The sequence below is a fragment of the Glycine soja genome, chromosome 17 (genome assembly GCF_004193775.1).
Source record: "Glycine soja cultivar W05 chromosome 17, ASM419377v2, whole genome shotgun sequence".
NCBI lineage: Eukaryota > Viridiplantae > Streptophyta > Magnoliopsida > Fabales > Fabaceae > Glycine > Glycine soja.
This window is the reverse complement of record NC_041018.1, coordinates 13,163,446-13,177,373: the sequence shown is the minus strand read 5'-3', so window position 1 is coordinate 13,177,373 and position 13,928 is coordinate 13,163,446. Positions and strand designations below refer to the sequence as shown.

At 30.7% G+C, this 13,928-nt stretch overlaps 1 protein-coding gene across 1 annotated transcript; it reads right to left on the bottom strand.

The window, feature by feature from the left end:
• Positions 1-6,816: 6,816 nt before the first annotated feature.
• On the bottom strand, positions 6,817-8,602 carry LOC114393108 (zinc finger protein 10-like). Its single transcript, XM_028354371.1, has 2 exons — positions 7,338-8,602; positions 6,817-7,187 (listed from the first exon to the last, which is right to left on the bottom strand). Exon 1 carries the CDS (start codon positions 8,278-8,280, stop codon positions 7,591-7,593), a length of 690 nt encoding a protein of 229 aa, XP_028210172.1. The 5' UTR covers positions 8,281-8,602; the 3' UTR covers positions 6,817-7,187; positions 7,338-7,590.
• Positions 8,603-13,928: the final 5,326 nt, after the last annotated feature.

Here is a 13,928-nt window from a genome sequence, read left to right as displayed (position 1 = left end):
TTAGTGTTAGTTACAAACCTTGAAGTCAATTCTTGATGAGGATAAATAGGGCAAAACTGGGATAATTGTGTGGGGTTAGCTGCACACAAATCAAGTATGGTCCCTCTATGCATGTGAAGTTGTGATTGCACTAATCTGTACGTGACCTTACCCAGTTGTATACAAGAATGTAAAAGCCAATAACCTGAAGCTAAAAAATGATCTGATAAATAATGAAAGCAGTTAATACAGATAACGAAATAACGTCATAAACTCTTTTGTCACTAATTAAAAGACAACAATTTGTGAACATATATCATGATCAGAGTTTTAGTAATTTATTAATTCTGACTGTGGAACTTGCAGCTGCAAACGCTAATCGTGATATTCGGTGCATCTTTCTTTGAATTCTGTCTATCCATTACTACATGTGATTTTTTTTTTAATTTCTGGTTACATTAATTAGTAGCTATAGTGATGTTTAGTGCGAAGGAATTGAGCTTGTGTTGTTTATAACAATAACAACATATCATCAACCCAATAAAGATCTATGATCAGAAGATACATTTAAAAAGTTGGGATGCTGGGTAATTTGGACCACATGCATGAATTAATTAATTTGTAACTACACAAGAAAGTGCTCAATGAATGTACGTTTTTTTCTGCTCTAGCCTTACAATAAAGATTGCACGCCAATAGTGCGGCGACACAGCTAGCAAAGAACACATGCATATGTACCTGCAGTGTTCCCAGTATAGTTGTTGTAGCCCTCTGACTCACTTTTAATGCCATATATATGTCGAGCTTGCTTAATTTGTTGAGCTATAATCAAGCCATTCATGGGAAGAGAGAGAGAGTGAGAGAGATAGCGTGTGTGTGGACACTGCCAAGTAAGAAGTATAGACAGTAAATATTATGGAAAATAAAGGCAACACGAAATGGAGGTTAAGTACCTGCAGGCTGAACTTTTAGTCTTTACTCTTTTACCATGTTTCGGGTCATGTGTCGCCTACATGTCCAGAAAAGGGAAGCTAGGGATGGCTATGTGGAGAAAAGATTTCAGCTTTTGATCATGGAATACTAGATATCTCCATGTGCAGGGTTAGGCCTACCTAGCCTAAGAAAATTAAAGGGTCTCCCCACGACTCATTTTGTGTGTTGAGCAATATGCATATAGTAAGGTAAAATATGTTTTTTTTTATAAAAAAATTCAAAATCTTTTGAAATGTTAGGTTTAGTTATTATAAAAATTTAATATCTTTTAATTATATGTAGTTTAATACGTGTTTTAAGTTTCTAACAAGGAACTAAAATTATATTATTTTTTATGATTTTTTTATAGTATATTTACACCTACATCCTCTGAAATTTTATAAGATTGCATAATTTTCTATGTTTTTTTAATGTTTAAAGCAATTTTTTTTAGAGGAATACAATATAATATTTTTAAACAATTAAGAGAGATCAGTGTGAGTATTAAAAAAAAGGAGTTTTATGCAATCTCACGAAACTTCAAAGAGTAATGTGTGTGTGAGTACATTATAGGTGTTTGGAATCGAATCAAATCGAGCATAAAACTAAAAATCGACTCAAAAAATCATAAATCATAGAAAAATTGAAGAACATCCATTTGATTTAGTTTTTATTTTTCCCAAACCATAGTTTGGTTCAGATGTGATACGTGAAAATCAAATCAAATCAAATTGTACTTATTAGTTTAATATAAGACTCATATTAATCACACATATATGACAATATAGTTTTAAGCTTATATGAAACAACAATACTTAAATTCAATTTAAATTTAAGACTAAAACGCTTAACACTTAATCTGTCACTCTCTCCTTTCTTGTAGGACCCTAAACTGAAAGTCTAAAATCACTCTCCTTGCGGCTTTTTCTACATTTGTGGTGACGACTCTCTTTAGCGACAACACCTTTTTTTTTTCTTTATTTAAGTTTATTCGTTGGAACTTGAAAACAAGTATTATATATTTTTTTTATTTTTAAGTTTAATGATTTATTATTTAAGTTGAATAATTACTTTTAAGTTGAATGATTATTATTCAAGTATTATTCAAGTTGAAACTTTAAGTTGATCATTTATATAATTGACTATTAAATTAATTATTATTCAAATTTTATCCAATTATAATAAACTTTTTGAGCATTTTTTAATACTCATGACTAGCAGAATTTTCAAACCGTAAAAATCAAACTGAATCAAACCATAAAAGATTGATTTGATTTGGTTCAGATTTCATAGATAATCTAAACTGAACCAAAGCACACCACACTTAATTTTCTTATTTGGTTCAAAATAATTTTAAGCCAAAACTGCACTAAACTGCAATGCTAACAACCTGGTAGATTATATTAACATTGCTTGAAATTAGTTTAAGAGAGAGAGATAGTTAAATAGTTATGCATTCTTTGAGTAAAACTGTTTTACACTAACAATTAATTAATTTTTTATCTATTTTGTAACATCAAATCATATTGTTTTAATTAAATTAAAAATAAAAACTTTAAAAACTAAGGGGTTAAGGTTTTGAGATAGGAAAATATGGTCGAGGAGGGCAACAAAAAAAATGAAGAGTTTAAATTTTGAGATGAGAAAATGGGGGGCGGAGGAGAGTAATAAAAAAAATAGAGTTCATGAGATTCTAGATGAACAAGTAGGGTGAACGAGGGTGACTAAAACATATGAATGTTTGAATTTTGAGACAAAGTAATAGGGCAGAGAAAGGTAAAAAAAAAAAAGTTGGAGTTTTCGGAGAATTAATGATGACTAGAAAAAGACGAGCGTTGGGGGTTTTGAGATGGAAGAGTGAAACAGAGGAGGGGTGACTTTTGAGATAGGAGAATGAAACAAAAGGAACTAACAATAAAATGATTAATTGATTTAATTTTTTATTTTAAAATAAATTTTTATTAATTGATCGAATATGGCTAAATGATTAAATTTTTATTAAATGTCAATGAAAGATTTATACAAACAGTCCACTCAGAAAAGAAGATTTATGCTAACCGTAGATATCCTATTTTCTCTAGGAATATTGAAGTACACATATGTGCCATCAATTATCCAATTACCATAAAAAAAGATAACTGACACTCCAACTACACAATACACTTTTATTCCTCTTTAAATGATTAGAAGGTTTCAGTCTTTTAACTACGATATGAAATGAACATTATTTTTGTTTGTTTAAAATCTAAGTATCTTTTTTTTCCTAATCAGTATGACATTATGTTAAAAATTTATTAATTTTATTAATGATTAATTTTTATCGATTAATCTAATTAGTTATTTTTAGTGAATCTTTATTTCCAATTACATTATTATTATTTTCATTCATAAGATTCTGACCCGAGATCTTGCTTAAATGATCTAAGTTTAGTTTTACTCATATCAATGACGTATTATAAATGATTGACAGGAAATCGATATTTTCTAGAGGTGACAATGTATGCTGGACCACTATAGTTAGGATGGGTTGGACATCTTGATTTGCTTGCTTAGGAGTAGGTTAGTTGGCTGAAAGTCTGACCCATCAAATTTGAAAAAAAATTTAAAGTTTTTTAGTGTATGTCTTTAGTTTCATTTGAAAAAATAAATATTTTAATTATACTAAGTTTACAACCTTTTGAAAGACACTTTTAACCATTTTATTTGACACATAATAAAAGATTACACAAGATAAAATAATACACATCATATACCCCATTAAGTAGATTGAATCCAATTTAACCAACCCAAGCCTATATGTAGACCCATGAAGCCAAGGTTCCAAAAGAAATATAATGTGACACACACAAAAGAAAATGTTTGGGAATAAATTGCTAATTTGAAAAATTCTAGCATGCATGCATAAAATTAATAACATATATAATAACATTGAAGAAAGTAAAACAAAAATAATTAACAAGTCAACAAGTTAACCCGTCTCATCCTGGCTGTGGCTTGCCAGGTTAGAGAGTTAGGTGAGGCAGGTTGCAGTAAGCTGGTGGATTAAAGTACCTATTATGCCCTGCTGAGTTGGAATTATTATTAATTTGGTACATGAATTAATAAAATTGTTGTCATGTATGGATGTTTGTTATTTGGTACATTGATTAATGTTGTGAGTTCTTTATGGATATGCATTTTGATGATAGAAATTGCCTTATTGATGCTTGGTGGTGTAATTGAAACATTTGCATTGAGCTGTATGGTTTTAATTTTGGAAAAAAGTAGAATACTTAGCTGAAAATTGAGTTTTCATGCTATTTAATTTGATGGATTTTAATCAATTACAGGGATATTAATCAATTAAAAAAATGCTAAAAAAATTGTTTAAGGACTAAATTGAAATTTACAAAAAGTTTGGACATCAAAAACACAATTAACCATATCTGCTTTGTTGTCTTAGGCATGATGAATCAAATGGGCTAATAAAAATAAACTAATAACAATATTCAAGTTTTTAAGCAATTTTACTTTATCTTTTTTAGTGAAAAAAAATTAACTACATTCAATACTTAATATCAATATTGGTGTAACACTTTATTGCATATAGGACCTAGGTTATCATTCTACTACCACATCAATATAATTATTTTATTGTTAAATTTATTTTTTATCGATTTCTAATTAATTGTGAGATTTATTAATGATTTATATTCACTTTTTTATGAAAGTGGGTGCATTTAATGAACTATCAACACAACAAAAGTACACTCATTAGTTGAAAAATTATTTTTAAAAAAATAACATCTTAAACGATTTAATGTCATGGATAGTCAAAACTAAAATTTATGACAAATTAATCAATCTAACCATATTTATTGGTTTTAATAAATTAAGTAATTATTTCTTATATATAAAATTAGAGATAATATTATACATGTGAGTACTGTATTAGACCATTACAATAATATTGTTAAGCGTGCACGTGCACACACGCATAGTTTAATGAAAAACATAGGTGAGTTGAATTAATATGATTTACCAGTTCAGGGACATGATAGATATCTAGGTTCAAGAGTGCATATAAAGGAGATTACATATTATCTACTAATATTCTCACATGGATAACAAGAAATTGAATTTGTTAATTACCAACTAGACTAACATAGTTCCTCATGGATTGAATAGACATGATCAATCATGAAATTTTCTTTTAGATAAAAAAATGACAAAATATATTGTTACATGGTGGTGATGTGAGCAAAAAATAATTAGTAATTTTTAATATTTTATTACAATTTTAATTAACAATATATAATATAATTTTGTCATTTTTAGATAATTTGTTTGAGATCACAAAATATTTTATATATATATAGAGAGAGAGAGAGAAAGAGAGAGGTGATTTTGTTTGATACATAATATTCTTGTCTTTTGAGAATTTTCAATAATGCCATCTGAATAATTTTTTTGATAAAAAGTATTAATTAAAAATTAAAAATAAGGGAGAGCCACATGCTAGAAGTCCTTGCTTAATATATATTACAAATATAAATTGAGAACAAACACTAAATTAGTATCCTCTAATATATTTTTTTTATTTTTATAATATTTAGTTCAATGATGGGGTATTCATGCACCTCTTCAAAAGTATAGCCCTATAATTTCATGAATAGTTGGCTAGGAAGATTAAATTTAAGAGAAGTGTTATTTCTTTTGAAACATTTATAGCATGAATTAGCATGAAACACAGATATTATATTGGAAAAAAGCTAAATCAAATGTAAAAAACTAAAAAAATCTTCATTTTGATGGAACTTATGAGAATGCTTATATTATGCATGTCGTGTATTATGTTATTGGTGTTAAAAAAAATAGTAAAATCTAACATTTTTCTTAAGTATTTGTTCAAAACAAATAACATAATTGGTGAGACAATACAAGCACCCCATGATTTTTGTTGTTGTCAAAATTAAGATTTTTTAAAACATTTTATTTAGCTTTTTCTAATATAATAGACACATGTTTGTTTTGTGCTAATTTGTGCAGTAAATGTTTTACAAGAAATAACACCCATCTTTTTAAAATCTAGCATTTTCCTAAAATGAGGTAAGTTATTTCTTGCTAAATATCTTTGTGTGTTTCATGCCAATTCATGCGGTAAATGTTTGATAAGAAATAATACTCTTCCTTTAAGAAAATATTAGGTTTTACAAAAAAAATTTAACATAAATAACATAATACATTAGTCAATATAAACACTTTCTTAATTTATGTCAAAATCAAGATTTTTTTTAATACATTTCATTTAGCTTTTGTCCAATAAAATAAAAACATGTTTGTTTTGTGCTAATTTGTGCAGTAAATGTTTCACAAGAAATAATACTTATCTTTGTAAAATCGAACATTTTCCTAAATGAGGTGCATTATTTTTCGGGAAACATCTACCACATGAATTAGTTGAAAACACGTGTTTCTGTTATAATAGATATACTTAAAAGTTAAATATTTGTTCAAGCTCCAAGAAATACCATTTACTAAACATTATAAAAAAAACCATTAATGTTTTTCAATGGGTGATATGAACTAAAATTTATTGACTTGTCTGACATTTATAATTTTATATTTTTCATGCCAATTTTTTTTATATTATTATAAAATTAAAAATAAAAGATATCAAATTAAATGTAGAAAGAATACATTTTTCATATAATAAATATTATATTTTTATTAAATTAATTTTTATTTTTAATTTCTTAATCATTACTTGTAAATGACACTAGCTTGTGCTTGTCCATCAACAGTAGTATAAAAGAAATTGAAAATGACATATTTGTAGTTTAGTAAAAAAAAAAAAAGGGGTGTGAGCAGTGAAAGATAATATTATTTCATCAAATTATGTAAAAAAAAAATATAAAAAAAACCCTCAAAGGCTTATGTGCAGGTAGACGTATATATGTACCGAGACATTTCTGAAACTGAAAATGACACTCCACTACAAGCTTTGTTCAGTGTCTCCCTCAAACCCTAATCTTTCTTTCACATAATTTTTTGGTAATTTCTTTTAAAAAATAATACTTACATTCTCCCTATCACATATGCCTTATTTTCTCCTTTATCTTCTTTACTGTCTCCCCCCAGTGCACCTTTCTCCTTTCTCTCCTTCACTATCTCTTCCCACCAAATATTGCTCCTCCAGGTGCACCTTTTACAGAACAACCATGACTAACAAAATCAATCAACCAAGAACTGAGATCCTGGTAAAAAAAAACCAAGAAATGAGAAAATGAAACAAAATAATAAAAGAAAAAAAACTAAAACAAACAAAAAGTCCCTGAGTTTTTTCAACTATAATATATGAGAGTTATACATGGTGTTTTCAAACATCAATAAATTACAGCCGTCACCTCTCTCCCTCCACTGCCGAAAAGACCAAACAGTGTAGCTCTCTTGTTGGAGATATATATAAACTGGGTTAAATAGTTAAGGAAGAAAAAAAGGAATTGATTTTTCTTCTAACAAAAAACTAACATTTGACAATAAAAAAGAAACATTAGTCCTCTTCTCTTTTCTTTGGAGTTTGGACTTTGATCTTTCCTCCCAGGCAACCCATATATATGGTGGTTTTCACAAAAACAATAAACAAATCATATTTTCACATCAGGTTGATGTTGATTTATTTCCCAAGCGGAGCTCAAGCTCCGCATGGTGGAGGCCATGATGTGTGGAAGAGGAGATTATGGGTTCTTGTTCCACTTTCCCAGAATAAGAAGAAGAGAAAACATTATTCCTCCCTGAAGCAGCAGCAGGTTGAGCCACCGAGAAATCAAAGGAAGTAGCTGAGCAACTAGGCACCCTCATTGGAGGGTACTGAAGGGATGAATATTGGGAATGAGAAGAAGAAACTGAAAAAACAGTGGAAGGTAAGTCACCGCATGCATTATTGTTGTGGGCAAGAGAGGAAAATGGATCATTGTTGTTGTTATTAGGGCTTGGAAAGGGGTACAATCGGCACAAGCCCCCATTTGCAACAAAAGGGTCCTGATGATGATGAGAGATGTTGAGAAAAGAGGGTGTGTTAGAAAAAGAGGAGATGGGGTTGATGTTGCTATTATTGCTATTGTTGTTGTTGTGGGGTACTACTGAAGCTTGGTGGAGGCGAGCGCGGTCGCGGCGGTGAACGTTCATGTGGCCGCCAAGGGCTTGTGCTGAACGGAACTCCCTTCTACAGAAGCTGCAGTAGTAGAATCTAGGAGGCCAGGTGGTGCCCATCATGTTACTTGTGTCTTCTGCGAAGGCTCTGACCTCCCAGGACTCATCTTGATCTTCATGGTCCCTAGGATTCCACATCCAACAGGTTGTTGATGATGAGGGTGTAGGAAGATGAGAGGTGGAGTTAGGGTTTTTTGTTGTTGTTGTTGGTTTTGATTTTGATGGTGCTGGGATTTTGACAAATTTCGAATCTGGGTCACCGAGACAAGGCCAATCCCTGCACCCATGGTACTGAAACTGACATTTAAGATAGATATGTGATGGGAGAGTTGGTGGATGTGGGAACAAAGAACAACAAATTTTTGGACCAAAGATTGGTTAAATATGGGATAGATGGTATATAATAAGATTGGTTAAATATGGGATAGATGGTATATAGTAAGATTGGTTAAATTGGAGAGGGGGACAAAATGAAAGCCCTCAAAACCCCAATCGAATGTAACACCAATTTTTTACAGGAAGCATGTGGATCCTATATACTAAGATTGACATCATAGTTACTTTAATCAGTGATAAGTTAATTATTGACTCACACAAGTTGTTAATTTAATTACTGTGACAGCTATAGACAATTTCCTTCCTTTGCTTCTACGCCTTCAAAATATCTGAGGCGCTCCCACAGCCACTTATTCAATTAATCTCCCCGCCCCAAAAAACAAACAGCAATAAAATACAAATGGGTATAGTAAAATCTGTAGATTATGCTAAAATTATATTATACTGTCTTTCTATGCAAATAAAATGTTATTTCCTTGCATATACGTGGTATTAACATTTTATACAAGTCGATGCATTAGACTAACAAGTTTAACTATGAAAAGAAAAAGAATGTTAGTATCTTTAATTTTTTTTTGAGAATGTTAGTATCTTTAATATGAGTTTAATTTCTATGTATTTTTAATTTAAATACATTTACAACGTTAACAAATAAAAAATCATCTTAGCCTCTTAGGTATGATGTCAAAGATATTTATTATTAAATTGATAAATTTATCATTGAATAATAATTTAATTTTTTATATTGTCACAATTTAATTAAATTCCTTAAATATTAATTCTTTTAGTATATTTTATAATAAAAATTAAACTATTAGAAAAAATTAAGATGATTTGAATTTACATTAAGAAAAATTTTATCATTACTAATTATGATGATATATAAAGGAGATTTCTATATATATTATTAATATATTACAGTGCGTTAGTTACTCCTTAAAAAAAGTAGTATAACATATTAAACAGTTAGTATACAGTACTGTAACAAATTTTTCCTGTTGGTTTAATTTTCATTAAACAAATACTAATGACTAACATTTTTTATATGATTAATTAGTAACAAATTTTTATATGGTGCAATTTTTTCAGTATAAATCAGCAAAAGTGTTTAAAATTACTCCATAAAAATTACTAAATAACGAAAAATGTACATCTTTTAAAGTATAAATTGATGTTATGAAAATTGAATTTTCTCATATTTAATTTTATGATAATGAATTTTTAATTTCATAAATTCAATTAAGAAGCTACAACATGCTGGATGCAGTTAAACTTATTGCGGGTTAAAGCACAGTGGACAGTGGTAAATCTTGACTTAAAATCACAGTGGTAAATTCAATTTTTTTTTTGATAAAAAAAGACTTGTATGCACATGAATTTATAACTACTGCAATGCTGGAAGACTTGCTTTAAACTCCTTTTTATGAACCATATGTATCTTTTTCGAAAATAATATTGTTAGAATTGGACAAACTATTATGAAGAGCAAAACTCATCCCTTCCAATCAAAGAAAAAATTCTCTTATTCTGTTGGTTTTTGTTATTGTCTAGAAACAATTTAATAAGTTTATTTATAGTAATTACTAAAAAGAAAAGTCAATGAATAGTTAATAAAATAGGTTGTTTCTACTCTGTAGACACATTTACAGCTTTATCAACCTTTTCTAGACACACACAAATTTAGGGTACCGCCCTACTAGAATTTATAAACTTAACATCGCACTGTTAACATTAGTTTTTCACAAAATTGATGTTAATAAAAGTACGGTGACATTATCGTAAATAATTTGAGTTTATTAACATTGATTTAAAAAAAATACTGATATTAACTAGCTAATGTTAACACTGGTTTTGCCAAAAACCGATGTTAACATTAATTAATTAACATCGATTTCAAAAAAATCGATGTTAAGTTTAGAACGTTAACATCGATTATTCAAAAGCTAATGTTAACTATGTAATGTTAATATCAGTTTTTAAAAACCAATGTTAACATGAAATCGTTAACATCAGTTTTTTATAAAATCGATGTTAACTACCAATGTTAACATCGGTTTTTTTAAAAAAATCGATGTTGTGTCACCCATAAATTAAAACCCCAAACCTTTTTTTTCCCTGCGCGTGCTCAGTCTCGCAAACCCTTTCTCCCTCACCAGCAATGCCTTCCTCGTCACCATACACAACACTGTAGTTTGCGACCTTTCACCACCGTCTCCTCCTCACTGTCAATCGTTACGTGTCATCGTCAACGCCGCTAAACCTAATGTTAGTCATTATTTACGACTAACTTTTGTATTGAATAGCTACATGAAATTAGCATCTTTTCCCCAATTTATGGTTCTTTTATAGGAATTGTACATATTTTCATGTTTAGTTTGATTTTATACAGTAGATACTCCCATTTTGTGAATTAATGTTGAAATCACTTCAGTTTTAGGCTAAAAGAAGAGAAGGTCAAGCAACTGGTGTCTCGCTAAGCGAGGCATATGCGCTTAGCGAATGACATTTGCTAAGCGAGACACTCAGCTCACTTAGCATGATGGAAAATCCTAGAAGAGGATCAGCCTGAGATGTGCTCGCCTAGCGCGCCGGAAGCTCATCCAATGAGTCGTTTGTCTCTTCTCGCGCTCAGTACGCTTAGCTCGCTAAGCCAAATTTCACTAACTTGCGCTTAGCGAGCCTTCAGAATCTGAAACATCAAGGAGCCTTTAAAACACTGAAGTTGGCGGAAACTAAAAGGGAGGAGTCAAAAAATAGAGCCAAGAGAGAAGCCAAAGCGACAGAAACAAGCCTCCAAGAGAGTTTAGGTTAGAGGAGTGAGATTAGGGTTCTAGAGGTTGAAGGAGACATCCTCAATCATTCTTAGCCATTTTCTTCCTTCAAAATCTATTCTTTGTGCTGAAAGTTCATTACTTGTAATGGAAGGCTAAACCTTTTGTTGGGGAGTTCTGCTGAACCTTTGATGTAAAACTCTCTTACTATCTATTTAATGTTGTTTTTATGTGTTCATTACTTCTATCTATGCTTATTTTTACATGTTTGTGGCTTGATCACCCATTTGTATGTATAGTTTGGATTTTTAGTATTGGGAAGTGTTTTAAAACCTTAGAACATGATAGAGCAAGCTAGAAAGCTGTATGTCCAGGAATGGAGTGCAGCGATCTAGTTTTTATTATGTTGTAATCATAATGCAACTCTTTTAGACTAAGTTTGTTGAGGGATCAAGGATGAGGTTTAAATAGAATTAGGCCCATTCACTCAAGGGATCTTGGTTTGGGTAATTTCTCAGTATAAGAACACTAGGATAACATTAAATAGAGAAAAATATTTAACATCAAAGGAAATTCAGTAGGACGACCCAACGTGCTTTTTACTTGACTGTTTTTACTTCTCAACCTCTAGACATTTTAATTTGTGTTTAACTAGATTTCTGCACAAAAATCCAACTTGACATTTACTTTCTTTTTAATGGTGTACAAATGTTTTCTTATTGAACATATATTTTCTGAGTGAAACAAGTTCCATGTGGATTCGATACTCGGTTCTTACCGTTTTATATTACGTGTGCGACTCAGTACACTTGCTGATTAGCATCGCAGAATATTAGCAAACAAGTTTTTGTTGCGAACACCTGCAACTGCTCGAAGAGTTGGGCTTCATCACTGCTGCGAGTTCGAGCATCCGTTGGAGTCTGACATCGGCGATTGAGGTACGTGGTTGCTTCTTTTCTCATTATGAGCATTCCTTGGACTTTTTGAAAACTCTTGTGAGCATCCGTTGAGGTACGTGGTTGCTTCTTTTATGATTCTAAGCATCTTGGACTTTTGAAAACTCTTTTGAGCATCCCTTGGTCTCAAAAAGTTTGAATCCTCTTCATCACTCACTCGAAGATACGATCCCAGTTTTTTGCCTAGCGAGGTTGTTTGGAATGTTGTTCACTTAGGTTTCCCTGTGAATTTCTCAATCAGTCCAATTCTACCACATTTCTTAATCATGTTTTTCACTATTTGGTTATTACTTGGCACTCTGATTATTAAATTCAAGTTTTGTTTTTGTTTTTGTTTGTTGTAGCAATCACTTTTGGGAGATTATTTGTGTTTGCCTGGAATTACTTGATAGCTTGACATGGTAACTTCTTCTTAGTGTCTTTTGAATTTGTAATTTTCATTGCATGTAAATGTGTAATTGAATCTTTCTCGACCATTTGGCTGACTTAAGATGCGTTTTGAGTGTGATTACTTTGCTTCTTTATGCATTCTTCAAGAAAATATGATTCCTGCTTGTAATTGGGTCATTTTGTTATTTGAATTTGAAAAGTGTTAATAATTGTCACGTGGTCTATTTCCTAAGCATTTTTTTTATGAATTGGTCTGAGCAGCCCTCTTTTCTTTGGTGGAGCTCATGTTAACTTGAAAGTACAAGAGGATCAATTCCATTGCAAGTAAGAATTAGTTATTTCTTTTCTTTGGTGGACTTATGATAATAAGAATATAAGATAATAGGTTGATTTCATATAAGTAAGAATTGATTATTTCTTTTATTTGGTGGAGCTCAAGTTAACTTGAATTTGTAAATGAATATCAAAGATTTATATTTTTTTAAGTTTTATTGTTTCTCCTCCCCTCTTGGACAATGTTGAGTATTGTCATGTTGACTTTTTGTTTATTAACTGCATTCCTTTGTTGGTTTTATGAGGGGGGGGGGGGGGTTAATTTTTATGCTTTCGTTACAATTAATTGATACTTGATACTTTATGTTTTTTGAAAATCTAATAACTAAGGTTATTACCCCAAGCAGTGTTAATGGCACTGCTCAAGTTTGACATGCCAAGAAACTAAGAAAGACTCATGAGGTGATTCAAGTTTGTCCTTGGCTTGTGAGTTTTTGGATCAATACCCATCTTGCAAAGTGTTTTATTGTATTGATTAGCTTCTTCTTGTTCTTTATATGGAGTTCCATTTATTTGCTCTGTATCATTGGTTCTTTAATTTGGGTTTGCTTGCTGAACTTCACTTGTGTGTGAACATCTAGTTATTGAGATTTGAGAAACATACATGTCCAAATACTCGAGATCCGATTAGTTTCATTACCCTCTGACTCCCCTGAAGCACCCTGATAGTGAACACATGTTTTTTTAAAAATAAAGGGTCATTGTTCATTTCATGTAAAGTCTAACTTGTTTTATCCAAGTTTCTCATATATCTCACTTAGCATTCAAATATTTAATTTGTAGGCATTCAGTTGGGGCAGAGAAATCCCTGGTCCATGTGGATTCTGCAACTGGGAAAATTGACAGTCCCCACAGAAAGAAGTTAAGAACATATTTAGGGATTTTCTCTCGTGATAAGGTGGATGTCACATACGAGAATTGGAAACAAGTCCCTGTTGCCTAGAAGGATTTGATATGGGAAGATATTCAGGTATTTTAGTTAAATGTTGCATGTTGTTGA

Coding starts and splice junctions, on each gene's coding strand:
- LOC114393108 (XM_028354371.1), bottom strand. CDS start 8,280: ATGTGGAATCCTAGGGACCATGAAGATCAAGATGAGTCCTGGGAGGTC.